At 39.8% G+C, this 18,211-nt stretch overlaps 1 protein-coding gene across 6 annotated transcripts in view; it reads left to right on the top strand.

The window, feature by feature from the left end:
- pip5k1cb (phosphatidylinositol-4-phosphate 5-kinase, type I, gamma b) overlaps window positions 1-18,211 on the top strand; it is a 32,991-nt gene that overhangs the window by 12,506 nt on the left and 2,274 nt on the right. The window contains exons 2-18 of one of the 6 annotated variants that reach the window (XM_027150751.2): window positions 3,761-3,792; window positions 4,020-4,112; window positions 4,299-4,429; window positions 4,994-5,111; window positions 6,977-7,129; window positions 7,944-8,243; window positions 8,448-8,650; window positions 9,211-9,294; window positions 9,953-10,001; window positions 11,149-11,233; window positions 11,954-12,115; window positions 12,237-12,369; window positions 12,709-12,744; window positions 13,004-13,174; window positions 14,457-14,763; window positions 17,258-17,332; window positions 17,682-17,768. In XM_027150751.2, the coding sequence (XP_027006552.1) occupies window positions 3,761-3,792; window positions 4,020-4,112; window positions 4,299-4,429; window positions 4,994-5,111; window positions 6,977-7,129; window positions 7,944-8,243; window positions 8,448-8,650; window positions 9,211-9,294; window positions 9,953-10,001; window positions 11,149-11,233; window positions 11,954-12,115; window positions 12,237-12,369; window positions 12,709-12,744; window positions 13,004-13,174; window positions 14,457-14,763; window positions 17,258-17,332; window positions 17,682-17,768 (2,219 nt within the window). Of the gene's footprint in view, window positions 1-3,760; window positions 3,793-4,019; window positions 4,113-4,298; window positions 4,430-4,993; window positions 5,112-6,976; window positions 7,130-7,943; window positions 8,244-8,447; window positions 8,651-9,210; window positions 9,295-9,952; window positions 10,002-11,148; window positions 11,234-11,953; window positions 12,116-12,236; window positions 12,370-12,708; window positions 12,745-13,003; window positions 13,175-14,456; window positions 14,764-15,301; window positions 15,337-17,257; window positions 17,333-17,681; window positions 17,769-18,211 lie in introns of all 6 variants that reach the window. The other 5 variants (XM_047806531.1, XM_027150754.2, XM_027150753.2 and 2 more) reach the window with 5 other exon arrangements.

Genomic DNA, 18,211 nt, shown 5'->3' with positions numbered 1-18,211 from the left:
GCAGATTGTACAGCTGGTAAGATTATTACATGCTACTCTACTGTCCTTCAACCTGAAATGGTTGAAATGCTGATTTTCCTGTCGTGTTTAAGCTATCGGAAGATCCATTCATTTCAGTTTTTTTCCCAGAGAAAAAGCAGTGTTGCATAAATCAGATGCTGCTAACTGAGTTGCGCTTAATAGCCACAATGATATCGTATGACTCATTCCATGCAGCACAATGCTGTAATAAAACCAGATGTTCTCCTGTTCATTTCAGTGTCTCGCTCCTGCACTGTGCTTTCTTTTCTTCTGGTTTTATTCATTTTAGAATTCCTTAATTCCTCCTGTTATTGACTTCCTGTTTGGCACTGTTTCAGTGTGCAGAGACGGTGATTAGTTGCACAAGTGTACCTGATGGATTGGTGTTACTTTGCCTGGAGTCAGAGGGCTGACAGAGGGCGAGCTGAGTAAAACGTAGGACACGTGAATCATCCTCTATTCAGATACAGAAGTTCACTCGACAGCCGCGACACGTTTTGGACGCATTGTCTCTTTTGCAGCTTATCAAACTAATTGTTTTCCACATGAATCCATGACATTGAATTTTGTTTGTAGTAGGCTGGTCTAATCTTTATGGATGCACAGCACATGCAGTCTGAGTCACTTATTCAGCCTAAATTCAGATTTTTTCTTTTTTTTAATTCAGTTTGGAAAATGAAATGGTGTCTTAAATCTAGAGCATCACAGTCTCTGAAGAATATCCCCAGAATAACTGCACGTGTCCTGCATGAACTAGACTTTTCAGCAAGCCATACGCTCTTTAAAAAGTAGGCTAGCGAGTGTGCATGTGTGTGGTTGTGTGTAGGGATGTGAGCGTGTGTGGGAGTAAGTGGGACAGCTTTAGGGTCTCTACAGAGGCAGCATTACACATTGTGAGTGCTGATTATTGAACGTTCCCGCTCAGTCCCACAGCTTTTTAAATTCATTATCACCCCTGTAGGAGGTGGTGGGAGTTCGGTTGTCCTGGAACCGTACTCGTCCACGATTGTTCAGGAAGTAAATGCGTTTTAGCCGATGATGACATCGTTAGTTTGCAAAACACGCGTGTACCATGAGAGGCTGACGAATGTTTTTGGACATAGAAGAAGGAGCCGTACAGTGCACCAAAATAATAAATTAATAAATAATGTAATGAGCCACGCCGTGTTCTCTGGACACATTTGTGATGACAACAGAATCAAGCGAGTCTGAAGGCTGTATCAGCACTGGGAACAATCAGACTCAAAGCATGTGAAGAAGTGTGAAACGAGCGCAAATGTGGACGAGCCTCTGTGAGATCCTGTGTCTGACTCTAAAGTAGGTAAGTGGGACTTTATAGTGATGTGCGACCCACAGACGCTCTGTTCCGCACACCGTCGGTCTCGACATATAACAGAGACAGTGACATGAAGATGTTCAGATTAAGCAGAAGAAAATGAAAATACATTTATCTGCAGTCGACCGTAGAATTTTCTTCACCTACCAGTTCACCTTTATCTTCCCGACTAATCCCTTCTATCCCCATGCCAGCAAAAAAAAGACGTGTATTAGTGTAGTGTGTATTAGTGTGCAGTCAGTAACATGTTTATGAACTCCATTCCTCACCTCATTTCTCCATTTCTCAATAATTCTTCACCACCTTAACGTTGAGCTGGAACACGCACTGAATCACGTAATCGACTCATCTGCACAGGAGGAGCTGTAATACTGTGACAAGTAGAACAGCTTGGATTTTTATCTATTCTCCGGACACAATGGACTCATGAAATGGTCTGAAAATAATTTGAAAATAAGGCCAGTGTCTGTTTTCCCCTAAAGGACATCAAAGGCTGTATTTTCCTGCCGCCTTTGGATATTTTCCCTCAATCAGATTCCCCTCCATTCTGATCTACAGTATATATAAACCAAGAGGAATCAGTACTCAGATGTGTATTAAAGGAGTGGTTCATATTTTTTAAAGCCCTCTGCTGTCAGTGAGCCCAAGTTTGACTCCACATACACTAGAGACTGCACACAGTTTTTTTTGCTTTTTTTGTAAGGAAACATGGCAGCTGTGTTTCAGTCTGAAGCCAAAATTGTTTCAGGGCCAGAAAATCACTAACAGCACCTTTAAGCTAGCAGGTAGTCTGTGTTTAGTTACTCTTATGTTTATCAACCTTAGTAGTACTGGGATGATCTTATATTACATCTTTATACAGCTTGCTTTTATACAGCTTGACGAAGAAGAAGAAGAAGAAGAAGAAGAAGAAGAAGAAGAAGAAAAGGACGAATAATTAGTGCCTTTCTCAAGCAACCCAAAGATGCTTAAAAAATATTGGAAAAAATAAATACAGACTTTGTGTGGGTGTGTGGTTGGGTGTGTGTGTGTGTGTGTGAGAGAGAGAGAGAGAGAGAGAGAGAGAGAGAGAGAGAGAGAGAGAGAGAGAGAGAGAGAGCACATGTGTGTCTGTGCGTGTGTTTGTTTGGTCAGCATGTTGTAAATCTCTTTCTCGCAGCCACACAAATGAAGCAGAGGCAATTTTAGCTCATCTCTGTTTCAGGTTTAAGCACATGGTCCTTCATGAAAGGCTGTGACTGTTCATTTTGCTGCCTCTGCAGTAAACACACACACACACACACACACACACACACACACACACACACACACACACACACACACTATCTCTCTCACACACATACAGCTTACTGAGTAAGCATTATGTATTTAGTTTTTTCCAGTTTTCTGATTTATGATCCCAGTCAGACACGCACACACACATACACACACACACACACACACACACCTCTAAATATTTCTGAATGTTGTATTCTGTTACACCGTGATGCTTTAAAGATCTGTGGATGAGCTTGTGAAGCAGCCCACTTGAATAAAGCACGTAAACCCTCCAGCATATCCAGTTTGACCTTGGAGTGTTTATACACACAGACGAATGCACACAGAGCAGGAGCTGTGAGAATCATGCTGTGTTCCTGCAACTGATTTACTGCATAATCACTATTTCTGTGTGTAAAAGCGGGGAGATGTATCAGTTCACTGTATGACCTGATTTGTTAAAACTGTTCCATTTACATTAGGCCACATAAATGAGTCTCGACGAATCGGATATCAATCCGATCTTTCTACTCTCGCCCAAAATGCAAATATATTTTACCTTATTTCCGGGTAACTGAAATCAAACACGCTTTGGTGTATATACTTAAATATACTTCTGTTTCTATATGTTTTACAAAGCTTTTGTTGGACGCTTTTATCGCTCCAAAAAGCAATAAGTGTCTGCACGTCGTCCATGTTATTTGTTTCTGGCACGATGCACGACTCGTGAGTCACTTGCGAGTGACGTACTTCCATTTGGGAGGAGTATAGCGCTGACGTATGTGGCTTGAACAACCACATTTATTTACACCTGTCCAGTTTCATCTGAAATGCGTCCCAGACCACCTCTTGAAGGGGTTTGAACGATCAGGATTTATATCCGTCTCGAAAACGTTTCGTAGGGCATTTAGACCTGGTCTTTTTACCATCGGATAGCTATCTGATCACAGAAAACGCATGAAGAGACCAGGTGTAAAAAACATGTCGTGGTAAATTAGACCAGTCGTGTCAGATGTTTTTCCAGCTTTACTGTACTGAAGGAAACAACAATATTGGTTTAGATGGAGAAACTCGAACGTTTGAAATGTTTTCTTTTGTCTTTTTAACTTTGTTCTGAAAGTGGGGTTTTGTGTGTGTTTGTTTCAGACTTCGCTGCTAAGAAGCCCTACATAACTGAGGTGAGTGTTACCGAGGAAAGGTACTCTCAGACACACACTCACACACACTTTCACTACCTCTACTGTATCTCTCCCTCTCTGTCTCTCTCTCTGTCTCTCTCTTTCAATCTCACTTGCACACAAACACACATCACTCTCTCTCTCTGTCTGACTCTCCCTCTCTTTCTTACACGTTCTATGTCTGTCTGACTCTCTCTCTCTCTCTCTCTCTCCTGCTGCCCCCCCAGATGCCGTCCTCATCCTACCATACAGGAATTGGCCTTGAGAAGAAGATTGGCCATCGGCGGGTGGATGCATCAGGGGAGACCACGTACAAAAAGGTCTACCTACTACACACCTTCAGCACACTACTCAACATCCATAGAATCGTTTTTTTCTTTATTTTTATTTATTTCATCCTCTCCTTTTGCTTTCTTTCTTTATTAAAGCCTTTTCACACATGACCATGCGAGTACATAGCTTTTTAGCACAGAGGTTTGACCCTTTTGCCCGTCTCCGACCCACAGACCACCTCCTCGGCCTTGAGAGGTGCGATCCAGCTTGGCATCGGCTACACGGTGGGTAACCTGAGCTCCAAACCTGAGAGAGACGTGCTCATGCAGGACTTCTATGTGGTGGAGAGCATCTTCTTTCCAAGGTGTGTGTGTGTGTGTGTGTGTGTGTGTGTGTGTGTGTGTGTGTGTGTGATCTAAAAATCATCTGTAGATAATTGCCTTCACCATTCCACCACTTTTCAGCAAAACTGTACAAGTGTTTAGATATTTTGAAAATGTTTAAAACGTTGAACTCGACATCTCCAGCATTGTAAATCTCTTTAATCATTCAGATCACAATTTTATTAGAATGCAATTTTGCTTTCAAAAATGTATCAAGTGCGTATACATGTAATAATACAGTAACGACACATTTACACACAAGAAGCAAAAGACAGCTGACATATTAAGTTTTTGCAAATTCCTTCCAATAATGTTATGTAATGATGTCCTCACAATGTGAAAGTGTGCATCAGTATTAACCTTGCTGTGAGAGTTATAGTCATAGCTGCTGTTCCACCTTTCCGACCAATCAGAATAGAGTATTCAGCAGCACTCTGGTATACGTCACGTAGTGTGTGTTGTGTTGTACAGTTACTGTAAGTCTCAAGTTATTACAAAACAATCCGCATTCTAGTTTTCTAACCTCGATTTTCTCTGTGTCTCAGTGAGGGCAGTAATCTGACTCCAGCTCACCACTTCCCAGACTTCAGGTTTAAAACCTACGCCCCCGTGGCCTTCCGCTACTTCCGAGAACTCTTCGGGATTCGACCCGATGACTACCTGGTGAGCAGAAAACCTTTCTTTGTATCACAAGGTGACCTTTACACACTGATAGTACTATAAACATTATACACCAAGTGACCAAACACTGATGAATCTTTAACAAGTTCATATCTCAGGATTGTTCGTACAAAAGGGGAAGGAATTTCAGGGTCATCAGTTGTGTTGCTTTAGGGAAACAAAACAGGAGTCTAATAACAATAATCTAATCCAAGAGACCTTTTTTTATCATCTGTAGTGATAATAAAGTGACTAAGTATGCGCTGATCCTGACCTCAGATCAGTGTGTCATGGTACACAAGTCAGATCCCTGAAAGTTACTCTGAAAATCACAGGTGTGTGTAACGGCACGTTGTGTCCTGACTTCATGTGTAAGCTCTGTCAGTAAACATAAAACACGCAACGATAAAATACGTCATTATATCCGAACACATAACATGAAATTCAATGCAGCACCGTGACAAAAGCTCGGACAAGAGCATCACATCAGCACATGAGTCTTCTGTCCCCTGCTGTTGTAGATCAAATGAACAAATACACAACCTAATGTGATTTCCAGGGCAGTGTGTTGCTCTGTTTGTTCAGCTCACAATGGCTTTGTGTTTCTGTCTGCGTTTGTATCTGTGTGTGTTTATAGGGTGCAGTTTCCTGACCAGAATCTATAATCCAGCCCAATTAAGCCCCAGAACAGCCGTGTCAGAGGTTTATACTAATAAAAGCTTGGGGAATGTTAGTTTTAATGACAAATAAAAGTGTTCGACAGGGAATAACAAACCTGGTCTTTATAGTAATTAGATTTATAAACAGTATTAATACAGAAGAAAATAATGAAGAAGACGTATTGTAGCCTTAACATGTTTTTAAAACTTCACCATATCAATGGTTATACATTTTTCTTTTATAAATAACAAAGTTTTTAAATATGGCATTAGCTAAATATTAGTCACAGATTTTCTGGAGCGCAGTCATACGTATTAGACGGAGCAAATGAATATAAAGCTTATAGCTGACTTTACTGTCAGAGCTGCTGGTATGGAAAATGAATCAACCACAGAATTCAACCATATACTGTAAAAAGTGATGTTTAAATTCCAATCGTGCGAAGTGCTAAGCGAGTGATGTGGCACATTGGTGGTGATAACACAGTTCTTATAGATTCATGCATCACTGCTGAGGTGACATATCCTGCAGTCGTGTCCAGAGAAGAAGAGAGAACAGAAAAAGGCCTGCGCTACACAGCTCAGTGTTTATTGCTCTAATGATACATTCTAGAGAAAAATTGAAAATAAAACTCTCAAAGAAATAAAGGGTTAAAAATCTTTCTCTAACCTGTTTGTTTATGTACTAATAGTAGAAATGTGTTTTGTTTTTTATTAAAAACAATCATGTATATTTAATTTAGATTTAAACCTGATAGATAGATAGATAGATAGATAGATAGATAGATTTTTCATCCTGATGTGAAATTCACAATAATAATATACACAATAATAATATAACAATAAAAATCTATTAATTATTCACAATAATGTTTATTAGCTCTCAGAACATGGAGATCTCAGAATGAAAATTGTACATTTACTGTACAGATTTAATATTAGTCATTATCATTATTATTAGTTTTAATAGGTTAGTATTCATTAAGTAATTAATTATCATTATTATCGTTATCAATGATTAATTAATTAGTATTATTATTATTGAAGGAGAAGAAAAAAGTGTGCAGTCAATGTCTCAAGTTTTTATTCTCAGGACATAACTAATGTTTTTATTCATCGCTCTGAGGTTTCGCTTTCTCCTGGTCCACAAAATGTATTCCCAAATTACATTAAAATAAAATTGACAGTGTTGTTTCCATCTCTCTATAGTACTCTTTATGTAACGAGCCCCTGATCGAGCTGTCAAACCCCGGTGCTAGTGGATCCATCTTCTATGTTACCCGTGATGACGAGTTTATCATCAAAACTGTGCAGCATAAAGAGGCGGAGTTTCTGCAGAAACTCCTTCCTGGGTACTATATGGTGAGTTTTTAACCACTTCTTACCTTTCTGTTCCTGCAGTGAACCCTATGCTACTTGCTAGTGTGTATATCGTGTTCTTTATGGCATAAAGAAAGATTCCAGTTTGTCCGACTTTTATGCGATTCTAATTTTTCAGCACATTAGAATAGTACAGTATATTATTTCAGTAATATTTTGCACACACAATAGCTACATTATTAATATTATTATGATGAGTGATATTAAATATATAGTTTAATACTATAGTTTTTAGATTCATTTGAATAATTGAATGCATTTGTGATACAGATGTTTGCACTGAGCACTGTTCTACACTGTTCTTTTAACGTCCTGTAATCAGCTCCAGTCTGCTGTTTACGTTCTCGCCTTGGCTCTTCCACTGACCAGACTGGATCTAATCGAGTGGGAGTTGAATTCTTTGAAGTGAATAAACAAGTGGGTGGCAGCAAATGACTCACTATGAAGCATGTAACTCTGCAAAGCAAGAAGCTTCCACAGCTCTTTCTGACCTGGACTTTTCCCAGCATGTCATTAAGAAGCATTAGCGTGGCCTTGGTACACTGGTGCCTCGACCGTGTGAGGTGTTAACTGAGCTGGGAGTGTGTGTTTTATTACGAAGAGCAGACGATTAACAAGGGTTAGGGTTGGTCTCTTCTCTTCTCTTCTCTTCTCTTCTCTTCTCTTCTCTTCTCTTCTCTTGCCTTTGGCCCCCTCTTTTATTTCCCTTGTGTTTCTTTAATTTCCTTCTCTTCCTTTGCATTACCTTCCATTCCATTGTTTTTACACATTTTCCTTCACCTTTCCTCTTTTTCAGAATCTAAACCAGAACCCTCGGACACTGCTCCCCAAATTCTTTGGCTTGTACTGCATACAGTCTGGCGGAAAGAACATTAGGATCGTGGTAATGAACAACGTTCTGCCGCGTGTCTTCCGCATGCACCTGAAGTTTGACTTGAAGGGCTCCACATACAAGCGCAGAGCATCCAAGAAAGAGAGAGAGAAAACCAAGCCTACCTTTAAAGACCTGGACTTTATGCAAGATGTGCCTGATGGATTACTGCTGGACACAGACACTTACAACGCCCTGGTCAAGACCCTGCAGAGGGACTGCCTGGTTAGTGACTGTTTGTGTGTGTGTGTGTGTGTGTGTGTGTGTGTGTGTGTGTGTGTGTGTGTGTGTGTGTGTGTGTGTGTGTGTGTGTGTGTGTGTGTGTGTGTGTGTGCGCGCGTGTGTGTGTGTTGGTCCACATTACCAAGCTATATGAAGGAAACTTTATTGTGTGTGTGTGTGTGTGTGTGTGTGTGTGTGTGTGTGTAGGTGTTAGAAAGCTTTAAGATCATGGATTACAGCCTGCTCCTGGGTGTCCACAATGTGGACCAGGCTGAGCGTGAGCAGCAGACAGAGGGTTCTCAGAGCAGCAGTGATGAGAAGAAGCCTGCAGCCCAGCGAGCACTTTACTCCACAGCAATGGAGTCCATACAGGGAGGAGCTACATGTGGAGACATTGACACAGAGGACACGTAAGCACACACATAACCAAACTCACACACATTTAGAGCTAGAATATTTTTTAGAAATCTATGTACAACCAAGTGTTAACCCTCTGGCAGAGGCAACCAGGTCTTACTATGAAGCCATCGATCTTCACCAGCCACAAACAGCCCTAAAGCATCTCAGCTGCTGGTGTGCAGAATTAAAAAGGCCTTTCTGATTTTCTGTCTCTGATTAATATCCATGTGATTTTCACAAAAATCGGACAGTCACTTTGGTCAAAGACACACAAGAATGCAAGCAATTATTTCAAATATTATAATATTTTGGTTGTGTGCATTAAGTTTAAATGTCAAAATTTGTGCCACATGTTTTGAGTGAAAATGCCATTATAAGGTAAGGTAAATGGTTTTAGACTGGAAAATCTGGTACAATCGTTTTTGCATATTCTATAGAAGGGTGCCAATAATTCAGAACTGAAAAAGGAATTTATAAGGAGGAACTTCATAGTGGATGATATAATATGAAGGATATAAAGGTACCATGTAACAGATGAGCCATCTGTTTCCTTTTCTCTCTTCTGTCACAGAATGGGGGGAATCCCAGCAGTGAGTGGGAAAGGCGAGAGGCTGCTGCTCTTTATTGGCATTATAGACATTCTGCAGTCTTACAGGTACACTATGTCCACCCTTTTCCCAGACATCTAAAATGTCCCATGATTCATCATGTGTGCTAGTTTTCTGTTTCCAGTTTTGTTTACATTGTCAACTGCAGACGGTTTTGAAACAGAAAATAAAATGATCACAAGTAACTTACAGAATCATCAAAATTCACAAGCTTTATCTTAATTGTTTTTGGCCAAAATATACTATAATATACTTTAAATGTACGACAGCATCCTAGCATTCACTGTATGAGGAGTAGAACCATACAGGGATGCCCAGATACAGGAAACAAACACACAGTATTGAAATAGAATCATGTCAATGTGCATCAGTTTAAGCATCTTATTTCCAGAGGGTCATTCATCGTTGTTTTCCAGTGCTTCATTTTTGTGATATTTAATTTTTTTTTTTTTTAAATCCGCACGTTGTCCCAGTCTCTTATCCACATACAGTAGTATGTAACTTGTCTTTATCTAACATAATATATCTTGACATTCATGAGCTGTCCTGCAGGGTATGGTGTCATCTTGTGTAAAACATACTCTTACATAATCACTGTGAAAGCAAGGGAGAAAAAAAAACACAGTCCTGTATTGAATTTGCATTTCTGGTCCTGGCCGGCACTGGCAAGCAGCATCTCAGTAAAATGTGTGTTTATCTTTGCAGACTCATTAAGAAGCTGGAGCATACGTGGAAAGCACTGGTCCATGATGGAGTAAGTGTGTGAGAAATGAGCCCATATCGAGCTCACAGCTTCTGCAGTACTGTTTTATTGCTGTATTCTATCTACTGCAGCACTTCCTCTAATGCAGATCAGAGATTGCATGTAAAAAGAGTTCATACATTTTTTTTTATCAGGAGAAATATCCGTTAATAATCAAACTTGTTGACAATAGAAAACATTGAATAAGGCAGAGGCTCTGTTCAATAATGTGGCAAATATAGGACTAACTGAGTTTAAACGAGCTTGTTTTCGTAATAATGTATAATTCAGTACTTAAGAATATTATGCAGGAATTTATGTGGATTATTTCATTAGTATTAATTAGAGCAAAACTAATTTGAAAAAAAAAGTCATTACGAGAGGACAGAACACACATCTGAACCTGACAATACTTGATAATTACATAAGCAACGAGTACAAACTGACCTAATGTGCTTCACAAACAGTAGCTACTCATTATTGTTTACGAGATTACTGAGGTCTGTTTTGTTTAACTGCTCTGTGTTGAACCCTGTAACTGAGTGTTTATCTTTAATTTAAGAAAGTCAGAAAGAATTATTGTCTTTATTTATACCTTATATAATCTGTGTACTTACAGAAGTTAATGCAGGCATTTAATATGTAGGCAGAATATAAGCATCTTTTTAGATGTATGCAACACCTTAGTTTTTGTTTTCGTAGCCAGTAAAAACTTCAGTGTTTGTTACTGCTGTGCTTAAGGAGACTACAGTATAGGTTTACAGTACATAAAAGCACAATGCAGTAGTTACTGTAATACTGGATGTCAGCAGGCGGTCCCTGTCTGTCTCCTGGCTGTGAAGGTAAATTATTAAAACCAGACACCATCTGGATGGCATGGTGCCCTGCTGGGTAATCCCACCCTCTGGGCTCATGTATCTGTGAAGAAGAAGAGTGTGCGTATGCATGGCACTGGGCTGCTAAAGATGATCTGAAGTACACCTGGATCTTAGATACAGATCTTTTGGGTCTGGTTTTTCACCAAAGCTTGCAGATAGATCATTTTGTGGCCTGAATGAGTTTCTTTTCACTGACAACCTTCTGTTTTCTTTAACTGTCATTTCTCCTCTGCTACAGTATGTCGCTCTCTTTATGTCTGCTCTTTCCTCTGTCTCTGTAGGATACAGTATCGGTGCATAGGCCAAACTTCTATGCTGACCGGTTCTACAAGTTCATGAGTTCTACAGTATTCAGGAAGAGCTCCTGTAAGAACTCAACACATTTCATCATCCTGTATTCAAACCACTAACATCACACAGGATATACAATATACACTAAATACTATTAAGGTTCAAAGCATTTTGAATTCAAGTGAATTAAGAAAATGTAGACATTAAATATTGGCGTTGTTGTTGTTGTGTGAAATTTGATCCTTTGCGATTTACAGTGCTTTAATAACACATTCCTTCGTAATTGTTCTAAAAACCAAGGTGTTGCAATGCAGTGGTTGTATATTGCTATTAGACATGCAAGCAAACAATAGTGTGATCGTCCTGCTTCTGATTAGCATAAACACACAAAAGGCGGTTTGAGTGATAACTGATGCATTCTTTAGCTATTTAATCTTTGTATAGCCCACAATCACTGAAGTCCTGGTAAAAATGAGTTTTGGAAACTCAAGGTGGACGAGGTGGTTACTTCTCATGTCATTTGTCAATGGCAGCAAACCTCAAATGTTCCCAGCTATTTAAATTAAAGCAGGGCAGAAGTGTGCTCATTTTAGGGTCGAGTCTGCTCAGCCACTGATTCTTGTGTTTTCTTGGCATTGCTGCTTCACCCACTTCTTGGAAACGAACGCTAGAGATGGTCATTCATCATCTGTAAAGCACTTTAGGTCTACACAATCCTGCAGCAGTGCTAAAAGACAAGTGCTAAATATAAGCTTTTTTTTTACACTTTATTAATTCATCAATTATTCACTTCAGCACTGAAGTCCTCTCCCTCAAAGAAGAGCCGCAGTGCTCTGACAGTGCCCAAGCATAGCGGGCCTGGGGCAGCCTGGTCAGCCAGTCAACTTCCTTCAGAGAGAGACCACCACATCTATGACCTGAGAGGAGCACATAGCTTTCCTGCGCTCGAGAACGACGGTAGGTTGCGTATCAGACTTTCACTCATTGTACACTTGGATTCTTTTCCTAAATCAACTATGTTGGTGGAGGATTGGATAGGTTTTAATATACATTCTGTGGTCCTCTTTGTTTTTCTCAGGACTGCATCCATGTACTCCTCCATCATTCGAGGAGGCCACCACAGCCTCAGTAGCCACCACTCTGTCATCCAACACGTCCATATCGATCCCAGAGCGATCTCCTTCTGACACAGCAGAGCACCCTCGTTACAGGTATACACACCATTCACTCTCCTTTCACACTGTTTCCAAAACTTTAGCAAAACAGGTCAAAGTTTTTAGTTCGGTTTAGCCTCTACAATCATTTACACACAACAGTGGCTGCCTTAGCTGCTCATGCAAGCATTGTTTAGGGTAAGGACTTGATTGTTGTGCCTAGGAAAAGGTTTTGCACGTTTCACATTTAAACCAGTTAAACATAACAAACACTATACTATTTAAAACAGCTGCTTAGTTATGAGACAAATAAAATACCCTGACTCTCTGACTCTTTTTTTTTTTTTTTTCCTTTTGTGTGGTTTTGTTTTTATTGATGACCATCTGACTTGTCAGGAGACAAACCATGTCTCTAAAAGACAGCGATGGAAGGTGAGTTGAGAAACAACTGAAAGCTATAAGGGAGAATTTTTTTTATTGTTTGATTGAAGATGGGTATTTGTTTTGGGATTGTTCTTTTCTCTCTTTTTTAATATCTCCCTTATCTTTAATACTGGGTTTTTGTCCTTTTAAGCATAGATTGGTGTGTGTGTGTGTGTGTGTGTGTGTGTGTGTGTGTGTGTGTGTGTGTGTGTGTGTGTGTGTGTGTGTGTGTGTGTGTGTGTGTGCGCGCGTATTTTCTGGTGCTCAGGTTGGTTGATGTCCATGAGGAGGACCAGCAGACAATCACAGTGCAGGTAGAGTTTAAGAGAGAGACAGAAGATGAGCAGGAGACAGAAGATCCAGTGATGGAGCAGAAAGCAGAGTTGGACACTGAGAAGGAGTGTGTGATCTCCTGTACACCACCTCCTAGAGAGAGCAAGTGAGCATATACACATTACACCCTTCACTGCTCCTTTCCCTAAAAGCCTTGTCATACTCACCGTTTTTCTCTGCATGTGTCTAATAATTCTGTCCTCTACCTCTGGACCACAAGCTGCTCTGTGTTAATTCTGTAGAGTTCCAATTCAAGCATCTCTCTGTTTCCTTAACTCAACCACCGCTAATACTCATATAAAATAAATCCCAGGATCTAGGAATATGAATTTGGCTTTGTTCCCAAGTACTCAAATCCTTCTTTAGTAGTAGCTTAAGGTCTCTAACGTCACTAGCCACATCAGCAACTGCTAGTAATCTAGCTCAAATTTGTCACAGGACAGCATGAGTGAGATTTCAGTAATTCAGCAATGAAATGATTTCTCAGAATCCCAAATCACTAGTGTTACGTTTAAAGAGGCATTTTAAATTGTCTTTTTCTTTTTCATCTTGTTTGGCTATGATAGCTAGATACACAGATAACTACTTGAGCACTATTATGCATTTCTTACTAAATTAGCTTTTTTTTATTTGTTTATTTTTATAGAAACACCAGCATTATAGAAACACCGTTTAGTGCTACATTAAGATTTTTTTGTCCAACTACGAGATAACATGATCTTAATCAGGCATTGAAAAAGCTTGCATTTCTTAAATTCAGGGCACTATCACTGCTTCTCCTGTATCCCAAAGCAACTCTATTATTTGTTGGAAACAGTAGGAATTTTCTTCATTCTTCATCAGTATGTTCTAAATTCCTTTATTCAGTTCCTCTAATATTAACCGCGTTCAGTCATGACCTGTTGTTACGTCGAGTGTTTCTGTGTTTGGGGAATTAGAGAATAGGCTTCAGTAGAGTGGGAGGTGAGACCAGACGAGCATATGGTCCTGAGGGGTTTCATGTGCACTGCTGCTGAAAGCTCAATCAGCCATCTGCCTGCAGTCACCTCTCCTGCTGTTAACGCACTGCACAGGAAGACATGCACGCTAACTTTACTCTCTTCTGTTGCCTTTATCTCATTGCACCTTGCCTTTTAATTCAGCATGTGTAAGAAAATACAAATAGAAGCCGACTGAAATTATGTCTAAATATGTAATATTTTTTTATTTGTTGTAAATCAGAGATAAAGGCTACATCACCTTTCTTCTTTCTTCTAATTGAAGTAATTATTGAGTGATACCACACTCAATATGATACAATTGTGACTCAACATCAGCTGGTTTTAATGTATCGGAAAGTTATTGTGCTGAAGCTTATCACTTGTGTTGTGTGTGTCCGTGTGTCCCAGTGTGCCCAGGGAAGCAGAGGTGTTCCTGCCAGAAATCAGAGAGACTGAGATTCTGGACGACATCATCCCAGAGACAGTCAGCCATCCACAGGCAGCAGATCTCCTTCCGCCTGCATCACCACCGGCAACCGTCTCTCTCGAGGATGTCACCCTGGAAACAGGCCCCGAGGCAGAAGCATCAGCCGCCCCGGAGTCAGGAGTTCCGGATACACAGGCTCTGAGCTCCACGCTAGGCAGACACCAATCCCAATCCCTCAGCCAGTCATCTGTGGATGAGGAGCTTGTGCCAATCACCGATATCTATTTCGTAAGTCTTGTTTTGTGCGCCTGTGTTGGCATTTGACTGGGTGTGATGGCTTGTTTAGCCAGTGATAATAACAGGACTTTAGGTTTGTTTTCACCACAGGAACCTTTTTAAAAGAAACTCGCGTGGTTCCATTACAAGGGAAATTTCTATTGGAAGAACCAGTAATTCTTTTTAGTTCCTGCTCTGAAGTAGGTAATTTATTGTGAACCGTTTATTGCGTACAGTAATGAGCTTGCCTGAACATCACTGACTGGTCAAATGCAAGCTATTACTCTCTGTTTATTTAGCAACCCATTAAACATGAATGCAGAACATGGAGAAAACATACAGAAACAGGATGATGGCATCTAAACTTTCAGAGGCATGCTGCTCATGGCTCATTTGGGATAAATATTAATTTACATTTTATAATGCTTTGTGACAATGTCTCAGTAAAACTCCAGGATAGTTCCTGAACTGTTTACTTAAGACCTGGAACCTCTGTGGAAATGTGCATTTATACAAAGAGGGAAAAGTAACCAAGTTACATGTTCCACAGACAAGCAGCTTGGATGATGTGGTGGAACTGTGAAGGTAAAAACTGTGTGTCAGCATGCATTATACTCCAAATTACACAATTATACTCATACAGGCCCTGATTTATTAAAATTAGATCTAAATATATCATATACAATTATGTGCTAAAAGGTATTTTTGGAGGTGACTTAGAAAGTAGGAGAATGTAGTACTGAAAAAAACTGAACAGAAAACTGAGACATAATTTCAATAACTTTAATTTAACTAAGGTTTTGTTTTTCTTTAAATGGCAGAAACAGCCTTCCACAAACATAATATCTGTATATTGTATCCCATTTCCACAGAACCCTAAAAATGCTTGAAAATGTTCGCAAATTGCATATAAATTGAGACGTGGACAAAATTGGAAGTCTTATTGGCTTTGCTTTTATGTAAGATACAATTATACAAAGACCCTTTTGGTGTTGGCTGATTACACGTTTCTACTCAAAGACTTTTAATAAATCAGGGGGGTGTGTGTGTGTGTGTGAGAGAGAGAGAGAGAGAGAGAGAGAGACAGAGATAGAGAGAGAGAGAGAGAGAGGGAGAGACAGATAGAGAGAGATAGAGAGAGGGAGGGAGGTTTGATGAAAAAACTTTCACACAACCGGCTTCATAGTTTTATCTGGGAGACTCAATCCAGCACCTGAACCAATCACAGTCCATCTGTATTTTTGTTTCACTCACTGTTTGTGTCTGCTTTCATCAGCATCCCATTCACACACTACATACAATCGCTGCTCCCAAATAAATACAAATAGTCTATCAGTAGCAGAAATGAGGCACATGATCTCCACTATATCTCAACATCTTCACACACAGGGATGCAGGATTGTGTCCATACAGGTGCCAACGTCAACGGTTCTCCTGGAGTATTTATCACTTTCACTCCTTGCTACAACAATACAGGAGAGATCTGAAAACTAAGCTTTTCTGCTTTTTCAGACGAGAGACTAATCGGATTCGTCTAGTGGAAAAGTGAACTTGCTGGAAAGGAAATGATGCACATCTATAGTCTCTGTGATCGATAATAATAAGGAGCTTGTCTTCTCATTATTATTACTATCTAGCGCTCACACCAGACTCACATCTCTGTCTTTTCTTACTCTTATTTTCTGCTGTTCTCTCTCTCTCTCTCTCTCTCTCTCTCTCTCTCTCTCTCTCTCTCTCTCTCTCTCTCTCTCTCTCTCTCTCTCTCTCTCTCTCTGTCTCTGTCTGTCTGTCTGACGTGTAGCAGGTGTTCCTCCTCCATATTAATGCCATGCCAAGAACTGGGTTTTGTGGTTTGCTGTGTCATGATTAAAATTAGTCCTGATTTGATTGGATTTGTCCGTTTTACTACATTATTTTTTATTACATATATATATATATATATATATAAAATGTTATTTAACATACAAACCCATGTAAGCATCAGATTTAATGAAGTTGTCTGTAAAGAGATGTTTGTTTAATATTTACGTTTCGCCTTCAGGAACTTTTCACTTTTCACGTTTTTTAACTTATTAATTTAAAGACCGACGAATAAAGCGCGATTGATAAAAGAACGACAGGAATTAATGCTTACATTCGACTTGCCTCCTTCAACTCTTGTTAGCAAAGGTCTAGCTAACGGAAGCTAACGGTGATGATGCTATATATTTTCCTCCTCGAAACAGCAAAAGGCTTCCTTTTATCTGGTTTATTTTTCACTATAATTTCTTTATTTTTTTATTTATTTCTTTGTCATGCAAGCATAACCCCATACATTAACCTTCAGGTGGTTTTGGTCTTGTAGTTTTTGTTAATGGGCTTTTGTAAAAATTTTTAACTAAAAGTTTTAACTTACCTTCATCATTACTTAATGTCTATTACTCACCTGTCATTTTCCACTGATTTTCCCTGTCCTGTTTTTGCTGTAAACCTTCAACACTCCCACTGTGTGTGTTTGTGTGACTAGTATGCCGAGGGGAGATACTGGGTGTATTCCCCTGTTTCTCACAGACGCAAGCTCACATCGAGCTACGATGACTTTGTAAGTGAACTAAAATGCAGTGAGATTAGCCGTAGCTCTAGCAGATGATCCGTAGCGTCTTCGTCACCACACCCAGTCTAGATGTTTGTTTACAGTACATAAAACTTCTGCTTTATGTGATCAGGTTTCTCTTATGTTCAGCAAACAAAGAGCCCTAGTTTTAATTATAGTGATGTAAAGGCTCCTGAATAAATGTTTATGTAAATCACCTCATGCGTTTTCTTTCTCTATCTGTCGCACTCTCGTCTCTTTATCTGTCTTTCTCTCATGCTGTCCGTGCTGCGTGACCATCTGTCTGTGTGCACCTACCTCTGTGACGCCCCCTGCTGTTGTGTTGGTGGTGGAACAGCAGCCTCCAGAGGACAGGAGCTGGGTTTATTCCTCCCTCCACAATCGCTCCGAGTCTCAGCCTGTATCTGATGGAGAGAGTGAGGCAGTAAGTGTGGGATTCCAGCTGAAATTTCCCCAAAGCCTACACGACTCTCACTCTGGATCCTCACGGACAGAGACTTCCTGTTCATCATTATTTTCTATGCTCATGCTTTCTTTAAGTTATTCACTCTTTTCTCCATTCATTTATTCATTCGTTCCTGTAAAACTTTAAACTCGCTCCGTTTTAGGGGAAAAACACCATCATTAGTTATTCTGTCAAGAAACTTTTATAGCTGCTATTACATAAGAACTAGGTTTTACATTTTTGTTGATTTTCCGAAACTTGTACGATGTGTCATTCTTTCATCAACAAACATTCTGCACTGGCAAATTTTCGTGTTGTAGAAAAGGAATAAACGACTTCAGAACATGTTGTTACACGAAAATGATCAACTTCTTCAACGATCAAAAGAAACTCCTTTGTTGATTATTGAATTTACTTCTAAC

The sequence above is a fragment of the Tachysurus fulvidraco genome, chromosome 22 (assembly GCF_022655615.1).
Source record: "Tachysurus fulvidraco isolate hzauxx_2018 chromosome 22, HZAU_PFXX_2.0, whole genome shotgun sequence".
Taxonomy (NCBI): domain Eukaryota; kingdom Metazoa; phylum Chordata; class Actinopteri; order Siluriformes; family Bagridae; genus Tachysurus; species Tachysurus fulvidraco.
Note: the sequence above shows the minus strand (reverse complement) of the source record. Positions and strands in the feature narration are given on the sequence as shown.